This window comes from Macrotis lagotis, chromosome 3 (assembly GCF_037893015.1).
Source record: "Macrotis lagotis isolate mMagLag1 chromosome 3, bilby.v1.9.chrom.fasta, whole genome shotgun sequence".
Taxonomy (NCBI): Eukaryota; Metazoa; Chordata; class Mammalia; order Peramelemorphia; family Peramelidae; genus Macrotis; species Macrotis lagotis.
This window is the reverse complement of record NC_133660.1, coordinates 229,660,851-229,686,728: the sequence shown is the minus strand read 5'-3', so window position 1 is coordinate 229,686,728 and position 25,878 is coordinate 229,660,851. Positions and strand designations below refer to the sequence as shown.

Below are 25,878 nucleotides of genomic sequence, written 5' to 3'. Positions count from 1 at the left end.
CTCCTTCTTACTCCAGTTGTCTATACCCCATTGAGTATATTTGCTGTTTCCCTCCTAGCCATCTCTGATGAGAGCAAAGGTTCCCTCATTCCCCCTTGCCTCCCCCCTTCCATATCATTGCAATAGCTCATTGTAATAAAAAAAAATCTCATTATGTGAAATAGCTTGGACTATTCCCCCTCTCCTTTTTCTTTCTCCCATTCCATTTCCCTTTTTTTCTTATTGACTCCATTTTTACACCATATTTTATCTTCGAATTCAGCTTTCTCCTGTGCTTCAACTATAAAAGCTCCCTCTACCTGCTCTATTAACTGAGATGGTTCATATGAATATTATCAGTATCATTTTTCTATAATGCAGTTCATCCTCATTAAGTCACTCATATTTCCCCCCCTCTCCTCCAATCTCCATGCTTCACCTGAGTCCTGTATCTGAAGATCAAACCTTCTGTTCAGCTCTGGCCATTCCAAAAGGAACCTTTGAAATTCCCCTGGTTCATTGAAATTCCATCTTTTTCCCTGGAAGAGGACATTCAGCCTTGCTGGGTAATTCATTCTTGGCTGCATTCTAAGCTCTTTTGCCTTCCGGTATATTGTATTCCAAGCCCTACGAGCTTCCAATGTAGCTGCTGCTAAGTCCTGTGTGATCCTGACTGCAGCTCCATGATATTTGAACTTTGTCCTTCTGGCTGCTTGTAATATTTTCTCTTTGACTTGGGAGTTCTGGAACTTGGCTATAATATTCCTGGGGGTTGGTTTTTTGGGATCTCTTTCTCGGGGGGATCGGTGGATTCTCTCCATTTCTATTTTGCCCTCTGCTTCTAGAATATCAGGGCAATTTTCCTGAAGTAATTCTTTGAAAATGATGTCAAGGCTCTTTTCCTGATCATGACTTTCAGGTATTCCAATAATTTTTAAATTATCTTTCCTAAGTCTGTTTTCCATATCAGTTGTTTTTTCAATGAGATATTTCACATCATCTTCTAATTTTTCATTTTTTTGGTTTTGAAGTATTGATTCCTGATTTCTGTTAAATTCATCAATCTCCCTGAATTCTATTCTTTGTCTGAAGGATTTATTCTCCTCAGAGAGTTTTCTTATCTCTTTTTCCATCTGGCCAATTTTGCTTTTTAAAGCATTCTTCTCCTCAATAACTTTTTGAACTGTTTTATCCATTTGACCTAAGCTGTTTTTTAGCATGCTATTTTCTTCAGCATTTTTTTGGATTTCCTTGACTAAGCTGCTGACTTCATTTTCATGTTTTTCCTGCATCTCTCTTTTTTTTCCCAGTTTTTCTTCTAACTCCCTCATTTGATCTTCAAAGTCTTTTTTGAACTCTATCATAGCCTGAACCCAATTTCTGTTTTTCTTGGAGTCTTTAGATGCAGGAGCTTGTGCTTCCTCATCTTCAGACTGAGTATTTTGATCCTTCTTGGGCTCATTTGCAAACTATTTCTCAATGGTCTTCCTCTTGTTTCTTTGTTCATTTTCCCAGCCTAAGCCTGTTTTTGGGGGGTGCTTCCTGAGCTTTTGGGACACTCCCACAAGGATCTCAGTGTGTGAGGTTCTGTCCTCCCTCCTGGTCTGTGAATGACCATAAGCACCCCGCTCTGCCACAGGGCTGAGGTGGGGGGGGCCCTGCTGTTCTATAGGGGGGCCTAGACTGCGATCAGGATCTGAATGTGGTCAGAGCTCCAGAGTCCTGTTACAGAGGCAGAGGACAGAGCTCTGCAGTCTCTCTTCACTCCCCTCCCTCAGCTCAATGGGCTCATGCCCTGGGGGCTTCTGCTTACTGGCTCCACCTGTTTCTATTTCTGGGTCTAGGCTGCTGAAAGACCAGGCTGCTGGCTGTGTGCCCTGAGGGCTGGGCTCCACGTGCTTGCTCTGGCAGAGGTCCCCGCTGTTCCCCCACTTTGTGCTGTTGCTCCCCGGGGTGCAGCTCAGGAGACTCCCCCGCTGCTGTGAGCTCAGGCTCCCAGCGCCCTGGGGCTGCCTCCAGGAGGCTGAAGTTCTTTAGCTCTGGCGGCCTCCCCGCCAGCCCGGGGAGCAGAGCCTTTCTGCTCTTTTCCAGGTTACCTTGAGTAGGAGAACTGCCTCACTGGGTCCCTTTGTGGGTTCTGTCTCTCAAAAGTTTAGTTAGAGTCCTTAGTTTATGAGTTTTTATCAGAGAGCTCCTAAGACTGGATCCCTTCATGTTGCCATCTTGGCTCCGCCCCCTGCCTATATTTTTAAAATTAATTTTTTCAATAAAAAAAATCCATTCAGAAAAATCCAACCCCGTCCCAACTGAGAAAGGCAAAATTTTTCTAATAGCTGTGCAGTCAAGCAAAACAGATTTCCATATTATACATGTAAAATATTTTATATGTCTATGTATACATATTTGAATATGTGTGTAGGTGTGTATGTTATGTTCTTTACCCTGAGTCTTTCACCTCAGGCAAGAAGTGAGTGGCATGCTTCATTAGTGGAATCATAGATGGGCTTTCTATTGATCAGGATTCTCAAGTCTCTCAAAGTTGTTTTTTTTAGGTTTTTTGCAAGGCAATGGGGTTAAGTGGCTTGCCTAAGGCCACACAGCTAGGTAATTATTAAGTGTCTGAGACCGGATTTGAGATTTGAACCCAGGTACTCCTGATTCCAGGGCTGGTGCTTTATCCACTGTGCCGCCTAGCCGCCCCCTCAAAGTTGTTTTTATATATGCTTATTCTTTAAATTGTTCCCTTATTATCCTGTATTCATTCTGCATCAAATATTCCAAGGTTTCTCAGAAATTGTTCCTTTTATCATTTTTTTGGCACAGTAATATTCTGTTACATTCATATAATGGTTTTTTCAGCTGTTTTCTAATTGATTATCCCAGTGGTTCAAAAAAGGCTACTATAAATATTTTTTTGTACATATGGGTTCTTCTTTCTTTGATTTCTTTAAACCAAGTGGTCTTAATTAACCCTTCAAACCCTTCTTATAGGCTATCTTTCCAGGAAGTTTTCCGTAATTTTCTCTCTTCCCCAGGCAGCAGTGATGTTTTATAATTTAGATCTCACATAAAAACATTCTGCTTTTACTTTTCTGCTCTGTATTTTTAAGACAGTTGTACTGTCTTATTTAACATTGCATCATATTTTCTCATTAGACTTGATTCTATGTGAATGCAGACTAGATCTTATGTTTCTTCATCACCTAGCACAAGGCTACTTATATAACAGGCACTTGAACAGTATGGGTTCCATCATCCAGAGAATCCTTCAGAGAAACACCTATGAATATGAACTTATTTTCATTGACAGCATTTAATCACATCGCTTTCAACCTCATTGACATGACAGAGTTCTTTCCTGTCAGTAAAGAATCATTGTCAGAATCTCAGAGTGACTAGTAGTTATCTGTGTCACTGCAAAAGAAGATCAATTGGAAAAGGTTCTAAGAACTCTTGCTGTGTAAATTGCTCCATGTGAGTCCACTGGCTGACCCTGGAACCAGGTCTGTGATGGAGAGTGGAGAAAGCAGGCAGCAGATGATGACAGTGTGAGAGAATTTAGCCAGAGCATTAGATCAACATGAATAAGATGATAAAATGGAACTCGACGGGAGAAGCAGGCTGTCCATGAAAAGGGGAAGGAAGATCACAGAAGGTCAGGGTAGTAAACAAGGTCAGCCTGGACAGCGAAGAAATCAGAAGTTCTTTCCTCCAAAATGAGGAGAAACAGCCTGAAGAAGGGAGAAAAGTGATATCTTATGTAGCAGAGAAGACTGGTCATAGTTAAAGGTGCCCTTTGGAGCACAAAGGAAATAATGTCATCTGCACAAACAGATTCCATAGAAATTTGTCTCTTGAATCATATCAGTCAAGAAAGTGTTCCACAAGTAGTACATAATGATGTAGCAGCATCTGTCAACAAGCAATCACAATGTCACAGGACTTATGGGAAAACCAGATTTATTACAAGAGAAATAAACATACGTGAGACCCAAAGACATCAGCCTCTGGGATAAGAACTCACTATTTGACAGAAATTGCTGGGAAAACTGGAAATTAGTATGGCAAAAACTAGCATAGATCCATATATCACACCCTATACCAAAATAAAGTCAAAATGGGTACAGGATTTAGACATAAAGATCGATACCATAGATGGAGTATAAAATACTCTTACCTATCTGATCTACCAAAAAGGGATAAATTTATGACCAAACAAGAATTAGAGCAGATTATAAACTGCAAAATGAATGATTTTGACTATATTAAATTAAAAAGTTTTTGCACTAATAAAATCAATGCTGCCAAAATTAGAAGGAAAGCAGAAAGCTGGTAAACAATCTTCACAACCAGGAGTTCTGATAAATTTCTAAAATATATGGAGAATTACATCAAATTTATAAGATCATAAATCATTCTCCAATTGATAAATGGTCAAAGGATATGAACAGACAGTTTTCAAATGAAGAAATTAAAGTTATATATAATGATATGAAAAAATGCTTCAAATCACTATTGATTAAAGAAATGCAAATTAAACTAACAATAAGATAATATCTCACACCTACTAGATTAGCCAAGATGAGAAAAAAGGGAAGTTGACCAATGTTGGAAAGATTGTTGGAGGATTGGGACATTGATGCATCGCTGGTGGAGTTGTGCACAGATCCAACCTTTCTGGAGAACAATATAGAACTATGCCCAAAGAGCAATAAAAATGTTCATTCCTTTTGACCCAGCAATTCTAATTCTAGGTCTATATCCAGAAGAAATTATGAAAAATGGACAAAGTCCTACATGTTCCAAAATATTCATAACAGCTCTGTTTGTAGTGGCAAAGAACTGGGAAATTGAGGGGATGCCTATCAATTGGGGAATGGCTTAACAAGTTATGTTACATGAATACTATGGAATACTATTGTTATATAAGAAACCATAAATGGTTGGACTGTAGAGAAGCATGGAATGACTTACAGGATCTGATGCTGAGTGAAGGGAGTAGAACCAAGAGAACAGTGTACATATCAACAACAACATTATGAGATGAACAACCTTGGTGGAAGCAGCTCCTCTCAGTATTCCAGAGAGCTAGGACAACTTTATTTGACTGGTTATGGACTTTATCCCCAACCAGGGAAGAAAAACAAACAAAATACACAGAACAAAAAACAACCATTCAGAATCTGATGAACACTATAAAAATTATCTCTTATGTATCTTTTCCCCTTAATCTTAATTCCTCATACCAAAAATAACTAATTTGTAAACATGTTTTAACAAAATATTTATGAAAAATGTTAACCTGACTGTTCCCTGCTGAGGGGAGGGGGGGTAGGAAGAGAGGGTAGAGGAAATTTTGTAACTTGGAAATAAGCATGTACAAATGGATGAACATTAATAAATAAATTAATAAAAACATAGGGCACCCAAAGTGTTCCCAGTCTTTTTGGAAGTTCACATTTTAACGGTAATAGGATAAAGGGAGGAAGGGATACCAGTAGGGGGTGTAATATGGGAGAGGAAGGACTCTCCCAACAAGGAGGAGCAAAGTGATAGTTCCCTTGGGAATTGCTAGATTATGAAGATAGGATCTACATGAAAAAGAGTAAAAAATCCACATGTATAAAAATATTTATTGCCGCTCTTTTCATAGTGGCAAAGAATTGGAAATTGAGAGGATCCTCATCAATTGGGGAAATGACTGAACAAATTGTGGTATATGAATGTGATGGAACATTATTATTCTGTAAGAAATCATGAGGGACAGGACTTTGGAAAAACCCAGAAAGACTTGCATGAACTGATACTGAGTGAAATGAGCAGAACCAGAGTATTATACACACTAATAGCAGCATAGGATGATGGTCAACTACAAAGGACTTGTTCATCTCAGCATTACAGTAATCAAAGACAGTTCTAAAAGACTTGTTATGGAAAATACCATCCATATCCAGAGAAGGTAAATGTAGCCCAAAGCTTACTATCTTCAGTTTTTAAAAGCTCTCTTATTTATTATGTCTTTTTTCTTTCTAATTGTTTATTTTTTTAATTTGGATTTGATTCTTCTTTCACAACATGATTAAGATGGATTTATGTTTAGTATAGTTATATTTGTAGAGCCTATATTAGATTGCTTTCTGTCAAGGGGAAGTGGGAGGGAGGGAGAAAAATGTAAAACTCAAAACTTTGCAAAAAAAAAATGATTGTTGAAAACTACTGATGCAGGTAGTTAGAAAAGTAAATAAAATATTTAAATTAAAAACAAAAGATAGGATCTACTTATCTGCAAAGGATCTGACTTATATAAGTATTATCCCAGCCTGGAACAGACTGATTGGCTCCTCTCTTGCACTTCAAGTTCACAGAGGGAGTCTAGTTTGGGTTGCAACAAAATATTATGTCAGCTCAGGGAGAGCTTCATCCTTGACAGGGCCTCCTACATGGTTAAAGTCCAGTGTTTCTGAAAAATATGGCAACTCAAAAAGATAAGTTCAGGAGATTCCTTAACAGCCCTTAATATCAGGAGGTGAAAATGTCTAGCAAATGTTGAGATTCTTATGCATTTGTCAAGGAGGATTTCATACAAGTAACTGATAGACACAGTTCACTTTACCTCCCACATGATCAAATCCCTCTGGCACAATAACTATCAAGAACTGCCTCGCTCTTCTTTAAAAGGTGACCTGTCGGGGCGGCTAGGTGGCGCAGTGGATAAAGTACCGGCTCTGGAGTCAGGAGTGCCTGGGTTCAAATTTGGTCTCAGTCACTTAATAATTACCTAGCTGTGTGGCCTTGGGCAAGCCACTTAACCCCATCTGCCTTGCAAAAACCTTAAAAAAAAAAAAGGTGACCTGTAAAGTCTCAGATTTATAAAAAGATTTGGACAAAAATTGCACAGGATAGGAGGGTTTAGAAGAGTATGTTGTGAATATTTTCTTAACAAAAAAAAATCAGAAGGTTTTAGATCTAGAAAGCCCTGAGCATCATTTAAAAAAAATGAAATTGATTTTGTCTGGAAATTAACTGGTTACTTTTGGAGTCATTTCAGAATCATGCTGTATAGGCAGACAGCTTAGAGCAAAAATGAAAATCAGCATTAAAAAGAGGTAGATGAGAAGACAATAGTTACAGTTATAATAATCCCTTAGAAACCTTATTTAAGTAAGATGTTGAATATATTAAATTAGAAATGGGTAAAAGGACCCATTTACTATGATTGTAATCATTGACTCTGATTATGTCTTCCAGAAGATGATCATTTGAAACAACTAGGGACATTTCCAGTCTTTTTTTCACTCCATTCCTCTGCATGTATCCAACCTTAAAGCTAGTCTCTGCACTTGATATACTGTTTTCTCCTTTCATTTATGCAGATCATTCTCCTTGTCCCCCTCCTCATCATCAACCCTTTCAGAAGCCTCCAAGGCTTAGCTCAATTGCTGTCTCTTGCATTTATTCTTTCCTGATCCCTCTGCTGCTTCAAAGCCAGAATTGGAGTGGGTGTTCAATAAATGTTAATTGAATTGAATTAAGTGAGATCATTTTGCCCTCATTCAATTCAACAGACCTTTATTAAGCAACTCAATGTGTATGCAATCTACTGTGTTAGAACTGCTGGGGTGGGGGGGAGTGAATACAAGGTTTAGTTAGTTAAGTCCTAAATTAAATGGGCTAGAATTTTGCATTGTCCCAGTTATTAGAAATTCACTTAGTAAAAATGATTGTTTTAAAAATTTTTTAATAAATTTTTATTTTCTCAAAGTGTTCCTCCCTATTCCTGTTCTCAGAGAGCCTTCCCATATAAGAAATAATAGTCTAGGGGTGGCTAGGTGGTGCAGTGACTAGAGCACCAGCCCTGGAGTCAGGAGTACCTGAGTTCAAATATGGCTTCAGATACTTAATAATCACCTAGCTGTGTGGCCTTGGGCAAGCCACTTAACTCCATTGTCTTACAAAAAAACTTTAAAAAAAAGAAAGAAATAATAGTCTGAAGGAAAAAAGAAAGAAAAAATTATTAAGACAAATTAATTTATTTAAAATTTATTAAAAATGAAAATATGTGTACTTTGTCATACTATGTACCTCCCACTATTGCAAAGGAATAGAATGAGGTGTCTCTTTCTTTCCTCTGTGCTTGAAAACTGATTAATTTTTTTTTTGCCAAGGCAATGGGGTTAAGTGGCTTGCCCAAGGCCACACAGCTAGGTAATTTAAGTGTCTGAGACCGGATTTGAACTCCGGTACTCCTGACTCCAGGGCTGGTCCTCTATTCACTGTGCCACCCAGCTGCCCCAAAACTGATTAATTTTTTAGAAAATTGTAGAGGATCTTACAGTGGTAGAGTTTTAGAGTTGGAACATGTCTTAGACATCATTTCCTCCAATTCCTTCTATTACAGTTATGGCACCTGAGACCCCAGAGATTCAGAGAGTAGCCCTAGTTCATACAATTAGTTAACACAAGAGATGGAATTAGGACTTCTGATTCAGGACTGACTCTTTTTCTTATTTTTCTAGGTGACTTTCAACCTCCAAAGCATGTCCAGCAGACTGATCTGGCTGCCACGCTAGCAGTAGGTCTTGGTTTGCCGATTCCAAAAAATAGTGTGGGGAGTCTCTTATTTCCAGTTTTAGAAGGAGCAACAATGAGAGAACAGCTGAGGTTCCTGCACTTAAATTTAGTCCAACTCAGCAGACTGCTGCAAGAGAATGTGCCAATGTATGAGAAAGGCAAGTCACTAGTTTTCTCTCTTAAGAACTGCTCTTCCCTTTGAGCTCACAGACATTTTGCTAAAGCAGTTTTCTTATGAGGCCAAGGGAATAGAAATGAGGCATAGTCATTTGTTTTTCTATGTACAAATGCTGCTGTTGCCTTCTTTTTGTTAAACTGGCACGCTCACTATCAGCAAATTTTGTGCATGAGATTATCTACATTAGGGTCACTTTTGGGAAGGTTTTGCCAGGCCTTCTTTTTCTCCTTGTGGCACTTAATGTTGACTGACAGTGTTCAGGGAATAACCATTGGGAAGGTGAATTTTTATATGCCTATTAGTTTGCTACTGTTAGAGTGGGTAAAGCATATTGTAGCAGTTTTTAAACTTTATTACTGTCAAGCACTAAATAAAGAAAAGGAAAGAGAAAAAGAAATAGAAATTAATGGAGGGCTAAAAAGGATCTGGGGAAAGGGAACATATCTGCTGAGAAGAGCGAGTCGATTGGGAGAAAAGGTGGCTTGTAGATTATGGTCAGTGTTTTTGTTTTTAAGTATCTAGAGCTATTTAAGTTAGTAACCTGTGTTCTGACAGATAAAGCGGTAGTAGAGAGAATTAAAAAAATATGTAATTGAGGTGCCTAAAGTAAATATATGGTTAGTAAATTGTTCTAGACATACTTAGCATTTTTGTTAGTGATAGCAGATTTACTTCAAATCACTGGGATTGATTAGGACTTAAGAATCTAAAGGAAAAGTCCTTAGTTATCCTGAATATTAGGACAAATTTATGGTTAACCCATATTACTTTAGTCCATTGTCCTTGATATTAACTCCTTTTCCTCCTGCAGAAAATGAACCAGGGAGCAGTCCTGGCTCCCAGAGTTCCCATGTCTTAGTGTAATTTTACTCTATTAAAACTTAAACTTCACTAAGACTTTTGAGACATTGTACATAATAGATAATTGCCCCCAGTTAGTTTCTGTAAGAAAGCATCACAGTACCATTGGTGCATTTTGTTAAGTGGGAGTGTTGGCTTAGTTAAGCTTAGTTCTTTTTTAGGATTCAACTAAACTGACCCCAGTAATACTGATTAACAGAACTTTGCAACCCCAAAGTGAGTGGTAAAGTTCCTGTCATTGGCCTGACTTCATTTAAGAATTTTATCATGGGGTGGCTAAGGTGCTGCAGTGGATAGAGCACCGGCCCTGGAGTCAGGAATACCTAACTTCAAATCCAGCCTCAGACACTTAATAATTACTTAGCTGTGGGACCTTAGGCAAGTCACTTAACCCCATTGCCTTGCAAAAACCTTAAAAAAAAAGGAATTTTATCAGTGACTTGGAGGAAGGCCATATAGGGGTGTTAGCTTTGCAAATGATGCAAATACAAGAGCAAATACAACATTAAGAAAATGTTGATTCAAGGAGATATGTTGGAGCAATTCTATCTAATGATAGAATTTTAATAGTAATAAAAGGGAGAAGAGGGGGACCACCACCACCAAGACCTTTCTGTGAAAGTGATGATTCTGTGCTGCCATGAGGACACTGGGACCTGGCGCCCATGCTTCAGGATAGCTAAATCCAGAGCACCTTTTCATGTTGGCTAAGGTAACTCTTGAGGACCTTCTAGGTCATAAATAAGTAGTATCTTTATATTTGTAGTAGTACCTGTACTTAGGAAATCATAAGTCATTGAAATGATTACTGTAGATCCAGGGCTATCCAACCTTGCTTTTAAAAGTTTTTATTGAAACAATAGATAATATATTTTGATTTGCCATTTTAGTGAGAGCTCTATGATAGCTTGACTTCTTTTACTAAAGCATTTAGTAAACCCACAGGGGACAGTCCACAGGCAGCATTTTGGACAGCCCTGCTGTAGATGATAAACTCAAATATATTTCAGTATGTTTCAGTTCATATTTTCAAATGTATAAGTACAAGGTCAAGGAGATGTGAACTGGGCACCAGCTGATGTCCAAAAAGGGCAGATATATTTAATGAAGGGACCATAAGATAGATGAATATGAATCATCCTATTTGTGATAAAGCAGTTAAACCTAGCAGAACCTTAGACCACGTTAATTAAATGTAAGTCACAAGGGAAGTGATTACATAAGACCACAGCAGAAGTGTGGTGTTCAGGTTTGATGCCATATTTTAGGAGTGGTGAGACAAGCTGAAGCAGGCCCATGAAACCAAGATATAAAGGAACTTGAAATCATGCCATGAGTATTTGTTGAAGGATCTGGAAGTATCTAAGCTAGAGAAAAAGAGAATTAGATGAACATGATAGTTCAATCCTTAAATATTTGAAAGGTTTGTGTAGAAGGTGGGACTGAACTAGATGGCAGAATTAGGACCAAAGGGATTTTATTTCAGTCATTTTACTTCTAACCATTAGACATGCCCAAATTAATTGATTGTCAGGAATATCTTAGAAAGAATTGGTACTTCAGGTGAGATCTGGACTAAGTGATACCTGAGTTCCCTTTTTCTAAAATTATGTAATTTCTTCTTTGAGTGGCAAAGACCAAGAATATCTTAGAAAGTTAGAACAAATGATAGGCAGATGCTAACATAATTAAGTTTAATAGTATCTAATGTAAAATTCTTAATTTAAGTTCAGAATTTCTATACAAGAACAGGATGGGGAAAAACATGGCTTAGCATCATTTCATTTGGAAAATACCTGGTTGTATTTATAAATACAAGCTTAAGATAAGCCAGCAGTTTGACAACTTTCAGAGAAACGAACATAATCTTAGACTATGTTAATAAAAGTTTAGCATTCTGAGGGAGGAAGATATTCATCCCACTGTCCACTCCCTGGGTCAGAGCTGAAATATTGTGTCCATTTCTGGGTACCGAATTTTTAGAGGGATGTTTGACAAACTAGTGGATCTAAAGGAAGAAGATCACTGTGATGGCAGAAACTTAAAACTGAACAATAAAGATTGGCTGAAAGAACTAGCTGTTTCTGTCCTAGGAAAGGTATGACTGTCTACAGGTGTTTGAACCTACAAATGTTGGAGATATAATAAATTTATTCCGTTATTCTTTAGTTGAGAAAACCAGAATCAGTGGGTAGGAGTTCTGTGTATGCAGAATTCAGCCTTGTCTTGGGAAAGTATTTCTTATTCATTGCCCCTTTAATGCCCTTTTTAAATATGGTAGTACATTCTCCATCATTTAACAGTCTTCATTAACAGATTCAGGCATAGGCCTGATGCTAAATTTTGGGGGATTTTTATGTAGATAGGAGTTTGTATTGGGTACCTCTAGGTCATTTCAGGTCAACTGCAGTAGTACTTTAGTGGAGCCTCAGCGTTCTTTTTAGACTAGAGAAATCCTTTCAACTTTCATAGATGTAAAAAAGTCAATCATAGCATAAGGAAACCTGTCAAGTTTGTAAAATGTGCTCACAAATAAGGAGAAGAAGCAATGTAAACAGTGGATGATGATGGCATCTGCCTTGCAAGGTTGCTGTGTAGATCAGTGAGATATTTCTCAAAGTGCCAGATAAAAACTTATTCCTTTTTCCCTTTCCTCTTCCTCTAATCTCCTCCCCTCCTTGGTCAGAGTTTGCTAAAAGATGTACCTCCATTTGTATAATTTATTTTCATTGAGAATAATACTCATTGTTCTGGATTACCATATGAAGTAATGCATTTGAATTTCATTGAATGTCCTCTGGAGAGCCTGGATAAGCACTGGTTGAGGATGTTGTAGGAAGGGATTGACACTGGATTCAGTGATCTCTGAAGTTTCTTCCAACTTTAAGATTCTTTGTTGAGTTCTACACTATTAAGGGACTTTTTACCTATACCTTTTTTTTTTTTTTGACTGGAAAAACATTCACTGGGAAAACATTAAAATAGACATGATTAAAAACTGAAGTGTTTTATACTTTGGTTATTTTTGCAGAGACGTCTTTGGTTTTCAATATATTTGTTTTTTTTAGAAAAACAATTTCTTTTAAACTTAACAGTTTTTAAAATGACTTTTCCAGTTGTCAGAGGTAAGAGTTTGAAGACAAATGACAAATTTTTCTTCTTATAATCTGCTGTTTTAAAACTTTTTTTTTCTTATCATATTAGATCCTGGATTTCAGCAGTTTAAAGTATCAGAAAAGTTGCATGGGAATTGGATCAGACTCTACTTGGAGGGAAATAATTCAGAAGTCCTTTTAAACCTTGGCAGAAAAGTTCTTAAGCAATATTTAAATGCTTTGAAGATCCTGAGTATGTCACTGAGCAAACAAGTTGCCCAATATGATATGTATTCAATGATGATTGGGACTGTCATAGTCTTGGAGGTATGGATTATTATTTGTTAATATTATAGTCACAGAACACCAAAATGCAGGAGTGCTTTGGGTTTTCTCCTAGACCCTCTGTCTTCATTACAGTGCTCCTCCACTGCCTCATCAGAGTATGAAAGGGCCCACTGTGTCAAAGTGCATTCTCTGACAGGTTCTTCCATGAGTGGCAGCTGTGCCATGGACTGATCTCCTGTCTGGGAGCCCACCTAGCTAAACTTGGAAAGGTGCACTGTCATCAGAAAGGTTGACTGGCTCCTGATTAAAAGACTGAGATGTGGATGAAATCATTTAATGATGAATCATCCTTGTCTGTCCTTTAAAACATGACAAAACAACATTTTTCCAGTTTCTGGGTCTTGCCCTTGCCTTTCCTGGTCTTTGCACAGGTGCCAAATGATTACTCTGACTTGGTTAATTGGTGAGATGAAAGGAGAAGGCTAGGAGATGGCTGCCCCATCTCACCTGCCCTCATTAACTTCCACAAACTGCTATTTATTGATGTTGGGGGAAAAAAAACATTATGCAAGTTAGAAGTCAAATTTGAGAAAAATCATTTGGTTTCATTAGTTCCCTATGTTAAGTACTATGTTAAGCACTTGCTGGAATAAATGAGGGCACAAGAAGTACATTATTTTAAATATAGATTTCTTGAAATCTAGACATTGGTGAATGGTGACACTTTTGCAATTTTCTGTCCTAGGTTCTGATTTTGCTTTTGATCAGTACTCCAAAAGCCTTGTGCCAGAAGGCTGAATTTGAGATTCCCCTGTCATCTTCCCTGTTTTCTTTGCTGTTCTACTTGATGGTCCTCATTCTCTCTGCGGTCCATGTCATCGTGTGCACCTCAGCTGAAAGGTCGTGTTACTTCTGTAGTGTCTCTTGGTTGATGGCCGTTGGGGTGATGATGCTGATTTCTGCACTTGTCTGTATGATTATGTCTCTTCTTACAAACATATTTGAGAATGTCAGACCTCCAGCAAAGGTGAGATGTCTAGATGTCTTCCTTTTTTTGGTTTTGTTAGTGAAGTTGTGTTGGATGTTCACAGTCACTGCCAGGCATACTCTTCCCTGGCTGCCTCCTCCAACATGAACCTTCCTGTCAACAATGAGGCAAAGTCAGTCAGCTCAGAACCACATCTGCGGCACATGAAACATGTGAGAAGGGAGCAGTGTGTCCTTTCTTCTCAAGGTTCAAAATAGAAGGTTCAGAATAGAATTGAGGTTTTTTTTTAATAGTTTTTTATTACATTATTTGAGTCATTTTGTTTATTGTTTCCTTCACTCTGCTTACTTTTTCTGTATCTGATCACAAAAGTAACATCTCATTTTATTGTTTTCTTCCTCTTCTTTCTTGTAATTATGGACTTAAGCATCAACAAAAAAATAAAAAATAATTGTATATGAACCTGTGTTTTCTGTGTTTAAGGGGAATTCCCCTTAAACAGAAATTCCCTCTATCTGTAGAGGAAGGTGCTTTCTTTGCAACTTAAGAGTTTAGAGAGTCACTCCTTCAGCATTAATTGTCCAGGATCATACAGGTAGTGTGCAACAGAGGTCCAGAACCTCCTGACTCTCTAGCTCCTATACCAAATTATCTCTCCTCTCCTGATGAAATAGCAGTTTCAGTCCCTGCAAGTTCCTTGTCCTATATGTGAAACAATAAACTTTTGTTTTGTTTTTTAAAGTACATATTAAATTTAGCAAGATAGTAATAAAGCTACTCACTGCATGTCCCCTTTAAACTTATTTTTGTTTTGTTGATTCTTTTTGGAGCATCTCTCTCACTTCTGACTTACCCATCTCTCAAAAGAATCTCTACCTAATAACAAATAGCTATCATCAAGCAAAACATTTCAATAAATTGGTGTTGTCAGAAAATGCAAATCTCATTCTGTGCTTCTAGTCCATCAGTTCCTTGCCAAGAAGCAAGAGGCATGTGCTTCCGACATCCGCTTCTGAAGTTATGATTAGTCTTGGCATTGATTAGAGTTTTGAAATATGCCCAAGTTGTTTGCCTTTAAATTATTGTGGTCATCATACAACTTATTGTCCTGGCTCTGTTCATTTCATTATGTATATAGTTCATATAAATTTTTTTTTTTGCAAGGCAGTGGGGTTAAGTGGTTTGCCCAAGGCCACACAGCTAGGTAATTATTAAGTGTCTGAGGCCCGGATTTGAACTCAGGTACTCCTGACTCTAGGGCCGGTGCTCTATCCACTGCACCACCTAGCCACCCCCTTAAAGTTTCTTGGAATTCTTTGTTATATTTATTAATTCTTCAGGACGACAATACTTCTTACATTCATGTATCACTGAGCATTCAACAGTTCCACAGTTGATTAGCATCTATCCTGTTTCCAGTTTTTTACTTTCATGTAAAATGCTTCTATAAATATGGGGGGGGTTTCTTTCTGTCTTTGAGGTTATATGTTCAGCAATGGAATCAGTAAGAACTTCATGACTGCCTTTCCTTGTGACCCATGTCTTAAAGCAACATTTTACTTCTGATGTTTCTGAATACCCTCAAGTTCAGAAATGTGGAATAGTTTATCACATTGAATGCTCTTTATTACCTGTGGTAATTATGTGGAAAATTATAGACCATTGACGTTGTAACTTTTATGGATATCTCTTGCATTTGTATCACTGTTTTGCTCCATTGTTATCCTCATTCTCTCCCAAAGAACCATTTAAAAAATAATTTAAACAGAAGAAATGAAAAGAATTCTGTAAAACTAATTAACATAACAAAAAAGTTAGGTGTTACATGCTGTATTAATATCCATGAACCCCTTACTTCTGCAGAGAAGTTGGGGTAATTTATATCCCTTCTTTGGAACCATGCTTGATTACTATAATTTCAGAGGACCATTGATTTTTTTTTTTGCAAGGCAAATGGGGTTAAGTGGCTTGCCCAAGGCCACACAGCTAGGTAATTATTAAGTGTCTGAGACCAGATTTGAACCCAGGTACTCCTGACTCCAGGGCTGGTGCTTTATCTACTGCGCCACCTAGCTGCCCCCGACCATTGACTTTTTTTTATTTGACCATTGATTTAAAAAAAAATCCAAATACCTAGTTAGTACAATTTTAAAATGATTTAATCAGTTCATTATCACTTAAGTTTTTTCCAAGTGCATATTAAGTGTTTGTCATTGAGAGTAATACAGAAGTGAGTATGTTTCCTGTACCTGAGAAGTTTATAATTTAACTAGGAAGATGAGATTAATATATTTGAAATGGCATTGAACAATGTGGTACAGACTACCTATTGTAGGAATTCAAAGTAGAGGGGGGCTGGAGTAGTTAGAGAAACAGGAATTGAACAGGCCTTTAAAGGTTAGGTGGGTAGGATCTGGTCATTGGCAAGAAGAGGAGAAGGCATTCCTTATGGGGCTGGGTAGATGAGAAGGATATAAGTTCACTCATGCACAGAGTTAAAGGATGTATGAAGTCACAAATGAAAATTATAGATTTGTAGCTAGAGGGGAGACTGACTTTATTAGAGCCAGTAGATTCTTGTTCAGGAGTCCTGGGAAACAAGGTAAACAGTTGGACTAAATGATTGTGCACCTTGAAATTGAGATACTAGGGTTAAAATGTAGTGCAGTGGTAACTGGAGAACCATTAAGCTTCAGAAGGTTTAAAACAGGAACTAGAGTAAAAACTGCATTTTAGTTAAATTAGCTGATCCAGGGAAAGAATTGAGTGGGAGGAGTATTTCAGTCAGGAAGACTTTCAAGATGACATGATTCCAAAATGGTGAGGTTCTGGACTCAGTTACAATAAGAGAAGAAAGGATGAGACATCGTGTAGAAGAAACTGACTAAATTTGGCAGTCGCCTCAGCCTAGGGGTTCAAGAAGAAGAAGAAGAAGAATGAATCTGATAATCACCCAGTTTAAACCCAAGGGAACAATAGTATTTACAAACATTTGAGGTTAGAAACTGGTTTAAGGAAACAGATAAAGCAACAGTGAGACACTTAAGTAGAAATATCTAGCGAGTAGTAGTAGTAAAAATATGATTCTTGAAATTGATAATGAGAGATTAGGATAAACAGAGAACCTTGGAGAAAAGCTGCCCTTATTGATAAAAAATTTCAAACTCTGACAACATTATTTGACATGCATTAATGTACAGAAGTGTGATTGTCCACAAAAGATTAGAAATGAGAACATAACTTAGTCTGGATTCCGGTTCCACAGAGAAAAGATTATGAAAGCAGAGGCTTCCAGCCTCTGCTTAGCCACCTGAAAGGTCTTTGACCAAGGACATATCATTTAACTGTTCTTGGGCTTTAATTTCCTCCTCTATAAAATAAAGGGTTGGACAAGGTGATCTCTTAACATTTCTTCCAGGTCTGATGTTCACTGTTTTTGTATTAGATCACCTTCCCTTATTTATAGAGAATTGGCTAAAGGGGAAAGGACCTAACAAATAAAACTGTACAAAAGCAGAATGACCCACCTTCAGAGGGGATAAATTGTCTTTCCTTAGAGGTCGCTAAGTAGACTTTGGATCATTTATTTTGGGGTAGATCTTTCCTATGCCTCCAGATCTGTGATTGTGCAACATCTTCACAGGTCATCTTAGGTGACTTCAATATTTTTTTCACTATTAGGAGAGGCAGCCATCTGTTGTATATGGGAAAGGTATTGACCTTCCTTGAAGAAAGGAGCTGTATTGCATACTTTCTTGGAGATTCTGGGACTTTAGAGTTCTTTGACTTATCCCTAGACCATATGACCAAAACAAAACATGGTGTGATGTGCTACTCTTGGGTGTTTTAGGGGAAGTGTGCTTCCAATGACTGATCATTAATTTAAAAAAAAGAAACTAGCTGAAGGTTGTATTTAGATAGTCTTAGAAAAACTCTTATTTTGTCTATAAGGGGTGAGAGAGCCAGGAGAGTGTGGTGGAAAGAACACGGGACGCAAGAAGCAAGAACTCTTGAACATAGAATGCTTTAGGTTTACAAAGCACTGAGGTAGATAGTTGCAATACTATGATGTCTATTTTAGACATTAGAAAAGAAACTCAGAGAATATAATGAATATAGGTTCTTGACTACAAGCCTAGCACTTTAACTGTTGCTTCTCTGACTTGAAGCCTGGCTTCAGATCCTACTTCTAGCTCTGTGACAATATTCAAATCCCATTCTCTGAGCCTAGTTCCACATCTGTAACATCTGTAGAATCTTCCTCTAAGGGTTACGTGAGAACCAACCGAGGTGTTGTATGTAGTATAGTTTGTAAACCTTAAAATGTCAACCATTGTTATTTCTTTGTGTCCTTGTTAATAAATTTATTTCTCTCATACACTGGGGGAAAATATGTTACTTTGAATACTGGAGAAGGAACATCTTCCACATTCTCATAGACATGTTCCATTATCCCCAAGCTTATTCAGGGGAAGGGGAAAATCTGTTGCTAGCTCCCTAGACTTATTCTGGCTGTGCAACCCTAGTACTTGATGTCATTCTGCTCCCTTTTAAAGACATAGGGAGCGAGCAGCAATTCTCTGGAAGTCAGTGGAGATATATAATGTACAGCCTTATCCCTTTTCCCCCTCTGTTAACCCTAGGCCTTACCTGATTTCAGCATCGTGGCCAGGGCTGTCTAAGGACCAGAGGCTCGATGTATTATCTCTCTGGATGTAGCAGAGAAGGGACTGGTCTGCTGCCATAAACTCAGCACCTGCATAGGCTGGAGAATTGATCTTTGTGCCAGGTGATATGACATTTAACATTATTTTAAAGTGAAATTACTTTATAAAATTATAAAACAATGTTGATTTTGATATTCCTTTTCAGTGGAATATAGGTTGTCCTAAAGTTGTATCAGGCATTCCACTGATGGTTTCTGTAATTCTGGGCAAAGTATTATTTTCTTCTGCTCCTTAATATGGTTTGGATGTGTACTTAAAGCACTCTGGGTTGGCTGCAAAAGTCTTTCAGTTGTATGGAGGCCTGGTGTGCATCAGAAGTGTGGAGAAAGGGCAGCCACACTCTGCAAGGTGGGGGGACATAGTGACCGTGGAACTCACACAGAATGATCACATTCTTTTCTAGGACCTTTCATCATGATGTAATGCCATTAAAAGTTGGCCATTTGATATTAGAATTACAATATATTGACAATATCTAGTCATTAATGAGCATTTTGCATGTACTTTGAACCCAAATCTAAGACTTGGGTTAAAAAAGCAGCTTTATAGGTACAAGACAAAGGAAGTGTAGTTAGACCCTAAGATCTGGGAGTTTTAGTGAACTCTTGTTTCAGTTTTGGTAAACAGTAATTGTGCCAGGACAGCCAGGAGGGCCAAGATAATAAGAGAAGCATCATGGTCAAGACTCAAAATGTGGTAGACTTGATGGTGCCTCATGTTTTTGCCCTGGCTATTCTGTGTCTGAGAGTAATAATGTGGAGTTCTGTAGACAATGTTTTAGAAGGGTGAGGATCCATAGCACAGTCAGATGGTTCAGGGTCTTCAAGATCCTGCATCATGAGGATTGGTTAAGGACTTGAGGAATCATCTTGGGAAAGACAGGGTAGTAGTCATTCAAGCATCTGAGGGACATTCACTTGGAAACAGGATTGAACTTGTTCTCCTTGGACCCCAAAGTCAGCCTTAGGAGTGGGATGGCACCTGGTATGGAGAAGTCGTGCTGGATCTGGAGTCAGATGGACCTGACTTTGGAATCCCTGCTCTTCCTCTTACTACCAGTGTGACTTTGAGCAAGTTACTTAAAGTCTCTGAACCTCGTCTGTAAAATCTGAAAGTGGACTACTGTGGTCCCTTTCAATTGTAAGTCTGATCCTAATTTGCAGAAAGGCAGATTTAAGCTTGAGGTAAGGAAAAAGCCACCTAATTATTAGGGCTATCAGAGATTCAATTGGACTGCCACAGGAGATGGTAATTTCTCTGTGACTGAAGGCCATTTGAAAAAAAAGACTGGAAGACCACTTATTAGGGATGTTGCCAAGATAATTATGCAGGGATAATTTTTAAAATCTCTTTCAATTCTGAGATTGTGAATCCATGTTTCCCAAAATTTAGGTGGCATTGACAGTCAGTGGAGAATTAGAAATATTGTGTTTTCTATTTTCCCATCAGTATCATATTCCCTTTTTTCCCCCTCTTTTATAAATGAAAGGAAAGGGCCAAATCTTGTGTTTCATTTCTAAACAAGATTAGTAAGGGAAAACCTCAAATCTCTAATGTCAGATGTTAAATGAAGTAGAGAATTGAGGCAATTATCTGAATATTTCAGGCTCTGTCCAAATCACTTTCATCTGAGATAACTGAATAATTCATGCCCTTTATGTTCCAGCCAAACCGGACCACCGGTTGCGCCTGCCTCGGTTCATTTGTACAAGCTGCCTTCATGCCTAGAATACTTTCTCAGAATCCTTATTGTCCTTCAGGATATGGCCCACATGCCACTTCCTTGGTGAATGAAGCATTCCCTATATACCCCCACTCCCAGCCTTCCCCCCCTCCAGTTAGTGCTCTCTTCTTGTATTTACTTATTTTTGTGCATGTGATCCCATGTGTTTTTCCCTCTTCTTCCCCAAATGTACGGCATTTGAGGACAAGAACTATTTCATTTTTGTTGCTGAATTCACAGTGTCTCTCCTATTTTAGGCACTGCATAAATATTTGTAGGGTTGAACAGAAAAATCCAGGTAAAAGTAAATGTTCCTGTCTCCCAGGTGATTTTCATATTACTTTGGTCATATAAACCTTACTTAAAGATATTTATGGATGAAGTAACTTTTGAAAAACTTTTTATTGCCCTTTTTTGTCTTTACATAAGTTTTAGTTCCAAATATAGACTTCCCTCTTTCCTACCCAAAGAAAATTGACCTCCTGATTGAGTATAACTGATTATATTTTGTGTTCTATTCCCATAGCCTCCCACTTTTGCTCAATTATATTTTCTTTCTTTTTTTTTTTTTGCAAGGCAAATGGGGTTAAGTGGCTTGCCCAAGGCCACACAGCTAGGTAATTATTAAGTGTCTGAGACCGAATTTGAAAGCAGGTACTCCTGACTCCAGGGCCAGTGCTTTATCCACTACACCACATAGCCGCCCCTCAATTATATTTTCAACAACATTGCTACTTCTTTCCCTTGGAAGTATTGATTTTTTAAAAGTTTTGCTTTAAGCATAAAATAGCTTGAGTTTTGCATTCCTAAATGTAATCTTATAGACAAGACTAGCACAACAAGAAACTATAACTTTCTTGGAGAAAAAATAGTGGAAAATCTAAAAGGAAATGTGACCATTATTTCCCTATTTTTTTTAAGGATATTTTTTGTTGTTTTTTTTTTGTTTTGTTTTATTTTTGCAATGGGGTTAAGTGACTTGCCCAAGGTCTTACACAACTAGGTAAATATTAAGTGTCTGAGGCCACATTGAACTCAGGTCCTCCTGACTCAGACTGGTTCTCTAGCCACTCTATCCATTAAGGATCTTTTTGGAGGGAAGGAGAAGACAAGTATTGTAAGCATATGAAAAATTTGAAATAGGTTTAATGTCTTTCTTGTCTGATCATTCATATCGGCTTATTTCTTTCCACAGAATCCAGCTGCCTCCAATTCTAGCTGGTCAGGATTAGATCTGCTTGTTTTATTTGGAACCTTGGGTCATGTTCTGAGTTTGGGTGCAAGCAGCTTTATAGAAGAAGAGCACCAAACCTGGTATTTTCTTATTAATACTCTCTGTCTAGCTCTGGGACATGAAATATATAGAAACCATTTTCTTGGGAAGGACTTTGATCATAGTTTGACAGTGGAAAGGGATTTTCAAAAAGAAACTAAGAAGGTTTTACAATACAAAAATGACAATGTGGATATCCCAGAGTATAATAAAATACATAAGATGTCTTCTGTGGACCTGCCAGAGGGCTATGAGAAGTGGTTGGGATTGGCCAGTCCATGGCTTATACTGTTGTGTTGCAGACTGCTCCGCTCATTAAATCAGACGGGAGTGCAGTGGGCTCATCGACCAGACTTTGGGCATTGGTTGACCAGGTAAGAATATGGTATTAAAATTTTTTGCTCTTTAATTATATTCTTTAAAGTGAAAAGTTCATTTTTTTTACATTCTTTACATTAGAGCATTATACTCATATTAAAAATAATTATAATTAGAGGAGGTGAAAGAGCAACCCATATATAATGTTAGGGGAAAATTACATCTTGAGAGTTACCCAATTGGTACTAGCTTTAGTTTTAAATAAGATGCAATTTTTCTACTAGAAGTGTTACCAGTGACTAACTTTGAATACATATTTTGAATGATTAATTAGCCACCAAATATTTCTGTGCTAGGCAGTGGCAATACAAATAAAAAACAGTCCCTGCCCTCATGGAATTTACTTTCTAAGAGGGGAAACGTGTGTGTATATGTGTGTGTGTTTGTGTGTGTATGTATGTGTGTGTGTAGATGTAACTACACATATCCATCTTGAGAGCAAGAGAAAGCACACATTTATGCAATGCTTTGAAACTACAAAACCTTCACATATATTTTCATTTGAACCTCATCCCATTTCTATCCATTAGGTGGTAAATCTCTATACATAGCCTCATTGAGCTCTAGTCCTATTTGACATTTCCATCTGGATATCCTGCAGGCATTCTCTCCCAACCCTTCCTTCCTCCATTCATCTGGTGGCCCAAGTTCAAATCTCAGATTCATCCTCACTTCTCCCCTTTCCCTGTCACTCCATATGCAGTCAGTTGTCAGGCCTCTTTAATTATACATTCACACCATCTCTCAAATCTCTGCCCTTTTTTCTGCTCCTGTAGACCTGGCTTTAATTCATTTCTTCATTTCTCGTGGGAACTCCTGCAGTGGCTCCTGTTTGTCCTTTTGGTCCCTATTCTGTTATCTCTTCAATCTGTCCTTCACCCAACTGCCAGATTGATCTTTTTAAAGCACAAGGCTGACATGTTCTTCACCTGTTTATGAAACTTCAGGGGTTTCCATCTGAATACATCAATGTAAATTCCTTCTAATAGCTAATAATTTAGCTCTTGCTTCATGTCAGATTACTTCATGTGATACTCACAGTCACCTTATAGGTGGGGACATGAGGCAGACAGTTTAAGTGTCTTGCCCATAGTAAGTATCGGAGGCTAGATTGGAATCTAGGTTTTCTTGACTCCAGACTGGGCTCTCAAGGCACTGTGCCACCTGACTGCTGCAGGGCTCCCTATATTAAAGCCTTGATCTTTCCCCTGGTCTATTCTTGCATTTTGCACTCCAGTACAGCTGTTGTATTGCTCTTCCCATTTGTGATTTTTGTATTTGTCTCTGCTTTTGCATAGGCTACTCCCACACCTCAAGCATACTCTCTTTTCCCCTCTGCCAGGTCAAACCCCAAGTTTTTTCCCAAGACTCAGCTCATAGTACCTCCTCCATGAGACCTGTTGTCCCCATTTGTTGGTGGACATTTCCACTTTTGAAATGGCTTTGTATTTCCTTGTATACACAAACACACACACACACACACACACACACACACACACACGTATTTATTTGTCTCTCATTTGTTTTCCTTCCAGTAGAATTTTCAGCACTACTTTAGAGCAAGGATTGTTATATTTTTGTCTTGGTATTCCCAGCATTTACTACAATGCCTCCTAGTGTGGTGTTCCTGCCGGCCAGCTTATCCTTTACTCAGAGGAAGAGGTGGGAGTCAAAGATGGAAAGTTCTCCATTTATTCAACCCCAAACAAGTGCTTAAATACCCTTTTTCATTCTCGGTCCTGAGGCATTCTTTAATTACAAGTCAAATAGCCCAGTTGCTTGCAGACAGCAGGTGTTAAAAGTTTATTTAGTCTTCTCACACACAACAGTCCTTTACATCCTAGGTACATGAGCTACTAAATAATTACTTTTTGAATGAATGTAGACTGAATCTCCATTAATCACAGTACTCATTATGCCTATTTGAATTCCTTGGGATCATCTGAGTTGTCTGTCTGGGCCATTTGGGCACCTAAATGGACACAATCTTTGTAACACTTGTACCTAGAGCCAGGTAGGCCACATAGCTGTTGGCTAACTGATGAGCTAATGAATTCAGGCTTTTTATTTCATTAAGTCATTAATGAAAGCCTCTATTGGTTGTGGAAAATGAATGAATGAAGGATTTAGCAGACAACTTAGGTAGCAAAGGGATGCTATAGAGAAGGAAAGACTCCATCTGGACAGGAATAGGGAACCAAGAAGAGTGTGACTACTGTTGCCTAATCCTGTTCCCGCATTTTTAAGTATGAAGAAATTTCTCTGAGCTTCCTCTACTAGTTCTCACTTTTCCCCTCCTTTTTCTCTCTTCCTTTATCCATCAGAAGATATTGATAAATTGGGAAGGATAATTGTAACCTGAGCTGGTGATAATTTGGTTATTCAGGTCTCCATAACCTTCTAGCTTCTCTGTTTACTTTGTTATGAGAGAGTGAGAGAGATTTATTGAGATTGACTGAGATTGAGACTAGAAAACAGTGAGGGTTAAGGGTGAGTAGGAGCATGATCATTATGGTGATTGTAGAATGATTTTCATATTGTAGTATCCTGAACAACTTTATGCAGATTCAGTGAGTACAGAGACCAAACAATCTAGGTGTTTTTTTTTTTTTATCACACTGGTGTCCCGTGATTGTGGGAACTTCATTGTTAAGGAAATTATAAACCACTCAACTGTAACTTACAAAATAATTTTATTGGATAATAATTAGCATGATAGAAAAATTGGAAAAATAAATAGTAGTAGCACAGAATTTATCTGTAGTGTAGCAAGCTCAAATTTAGAATAAATGACTTATTTTCTTGGATTCTTCCTACTTACATAAATGTATGTCAAATAATATAGAGGTATTATACTTATATCTATAGCACCTAACATGGTGTGTGGCACATAAGAACTTAATAAGTAATTTTTGTTTGACATAATTCCAGTTAATTTGACTTTTGTGGACTAGTCTGAGAACATAACTGTCATTTATATAGGAGAAAAATGCAATTAAGCAACTTCTGTTTTCAGGTAACTACAAACTTTTGGAACCTGACTTGTCTATGAAGGTTGGGGATGCTATTATTAAAATTTTTTATTGTTTCTACTGAGCTTATAGAAGTTCAGAGAATCATTGTCCCAACTCCCACTCTTACAGACCAGAGTCAAGACCCAAAGCAAGGCTCTTACCTTCCCCTCTAGGTTCTAGGACTATCCCAAAGAGTCAAGGGAGATTAATGCCATTGTTTTAAAACCCTATCAGTACGTTCCCCTCTCCCCCCAAGATCATCAGTTGTATCATTTAGTCATTCCTAAGATTTATCAATTGAACCATTTTATCAACTAGCCTTTAAAGCTGTTTAAGAAAATTCAGTCATTAGCTTCCATTTTGTCCATTCAAATTTTCAGGGAGTTCGATGCTTGGACAATGGTCTTAAACCTCTTGTATGAAGTTGTTCGTTCCTTTTCCAGTTCTTACTTCCAAAGCTTTCATATCTTTCCCAATGTTTTCCTTGAGCACTCTCATTTAAAAAATATTTTAAATGCTACAGTAAGAGTGGTTGATAACAAAATCCCAAAATCTGTCACATTCTCCCACAGACAGTACCAAGAATATTGGGCTCCAGCTTAGAGAGTACTTGTATGTAGCATAGAACTGACCTGTTGCTCTTGGGATCTGGAAGTCTTTCCTTTCATGGGGGGACTCAAGAAGCATGTGAGTCTTCTTTGTCTAGTTTGTTCTTGACTTCAGCCAACAGTTCCAGCTACTGCTGGCCTGGGAGAATGCTAGGACTATGAAACTAAGTCCAAAAGGCTTCAAAATGAGCCAGG

The 25,878-nt window shown here is 38.0% G+C and overlaps 1 protein-coding gene across 4 annotated transcripts in view; it reads left to right on the top strand.

Annotated features, from left to right (window-relative positions):
* PIGG (phosphatidylinositol glycan anchor biosynthesis class G (EMM blood group)) overlaps positions 1-25,878 on the top strand; it is a 108,749-nt gene that overhangs the window by 27,498 nt on the left and 55,373 nt on the right. For 3 of the 4 annotated variants that reach the window (XM_074230114.1, XM_074230116.1, XM_074230115.1), the window contains 4 exons: positions 8,496-8,708; positions 12,794-13,011; positions 13,718-13,999; positions 21,606-22,057. In XM_074230114.1, coding sequence (XP_074086215.1) covers positions 8,496-8,708; positions 12,794-13,011; positions 13,718-13,999; positions 21,606-22,057 — 1,165 coding nt within the window. Of the gene's footprint in view, positions 1-8,495; positions 8,709-12,793; positions 13,012-13,717; positions 14,000-18,603; positions 18,750-21,605; positions 22,058-25,878 lie in introns of those variants that run through there. The other variant, XR_012477131.1, reaches the window with a different exon arrangement.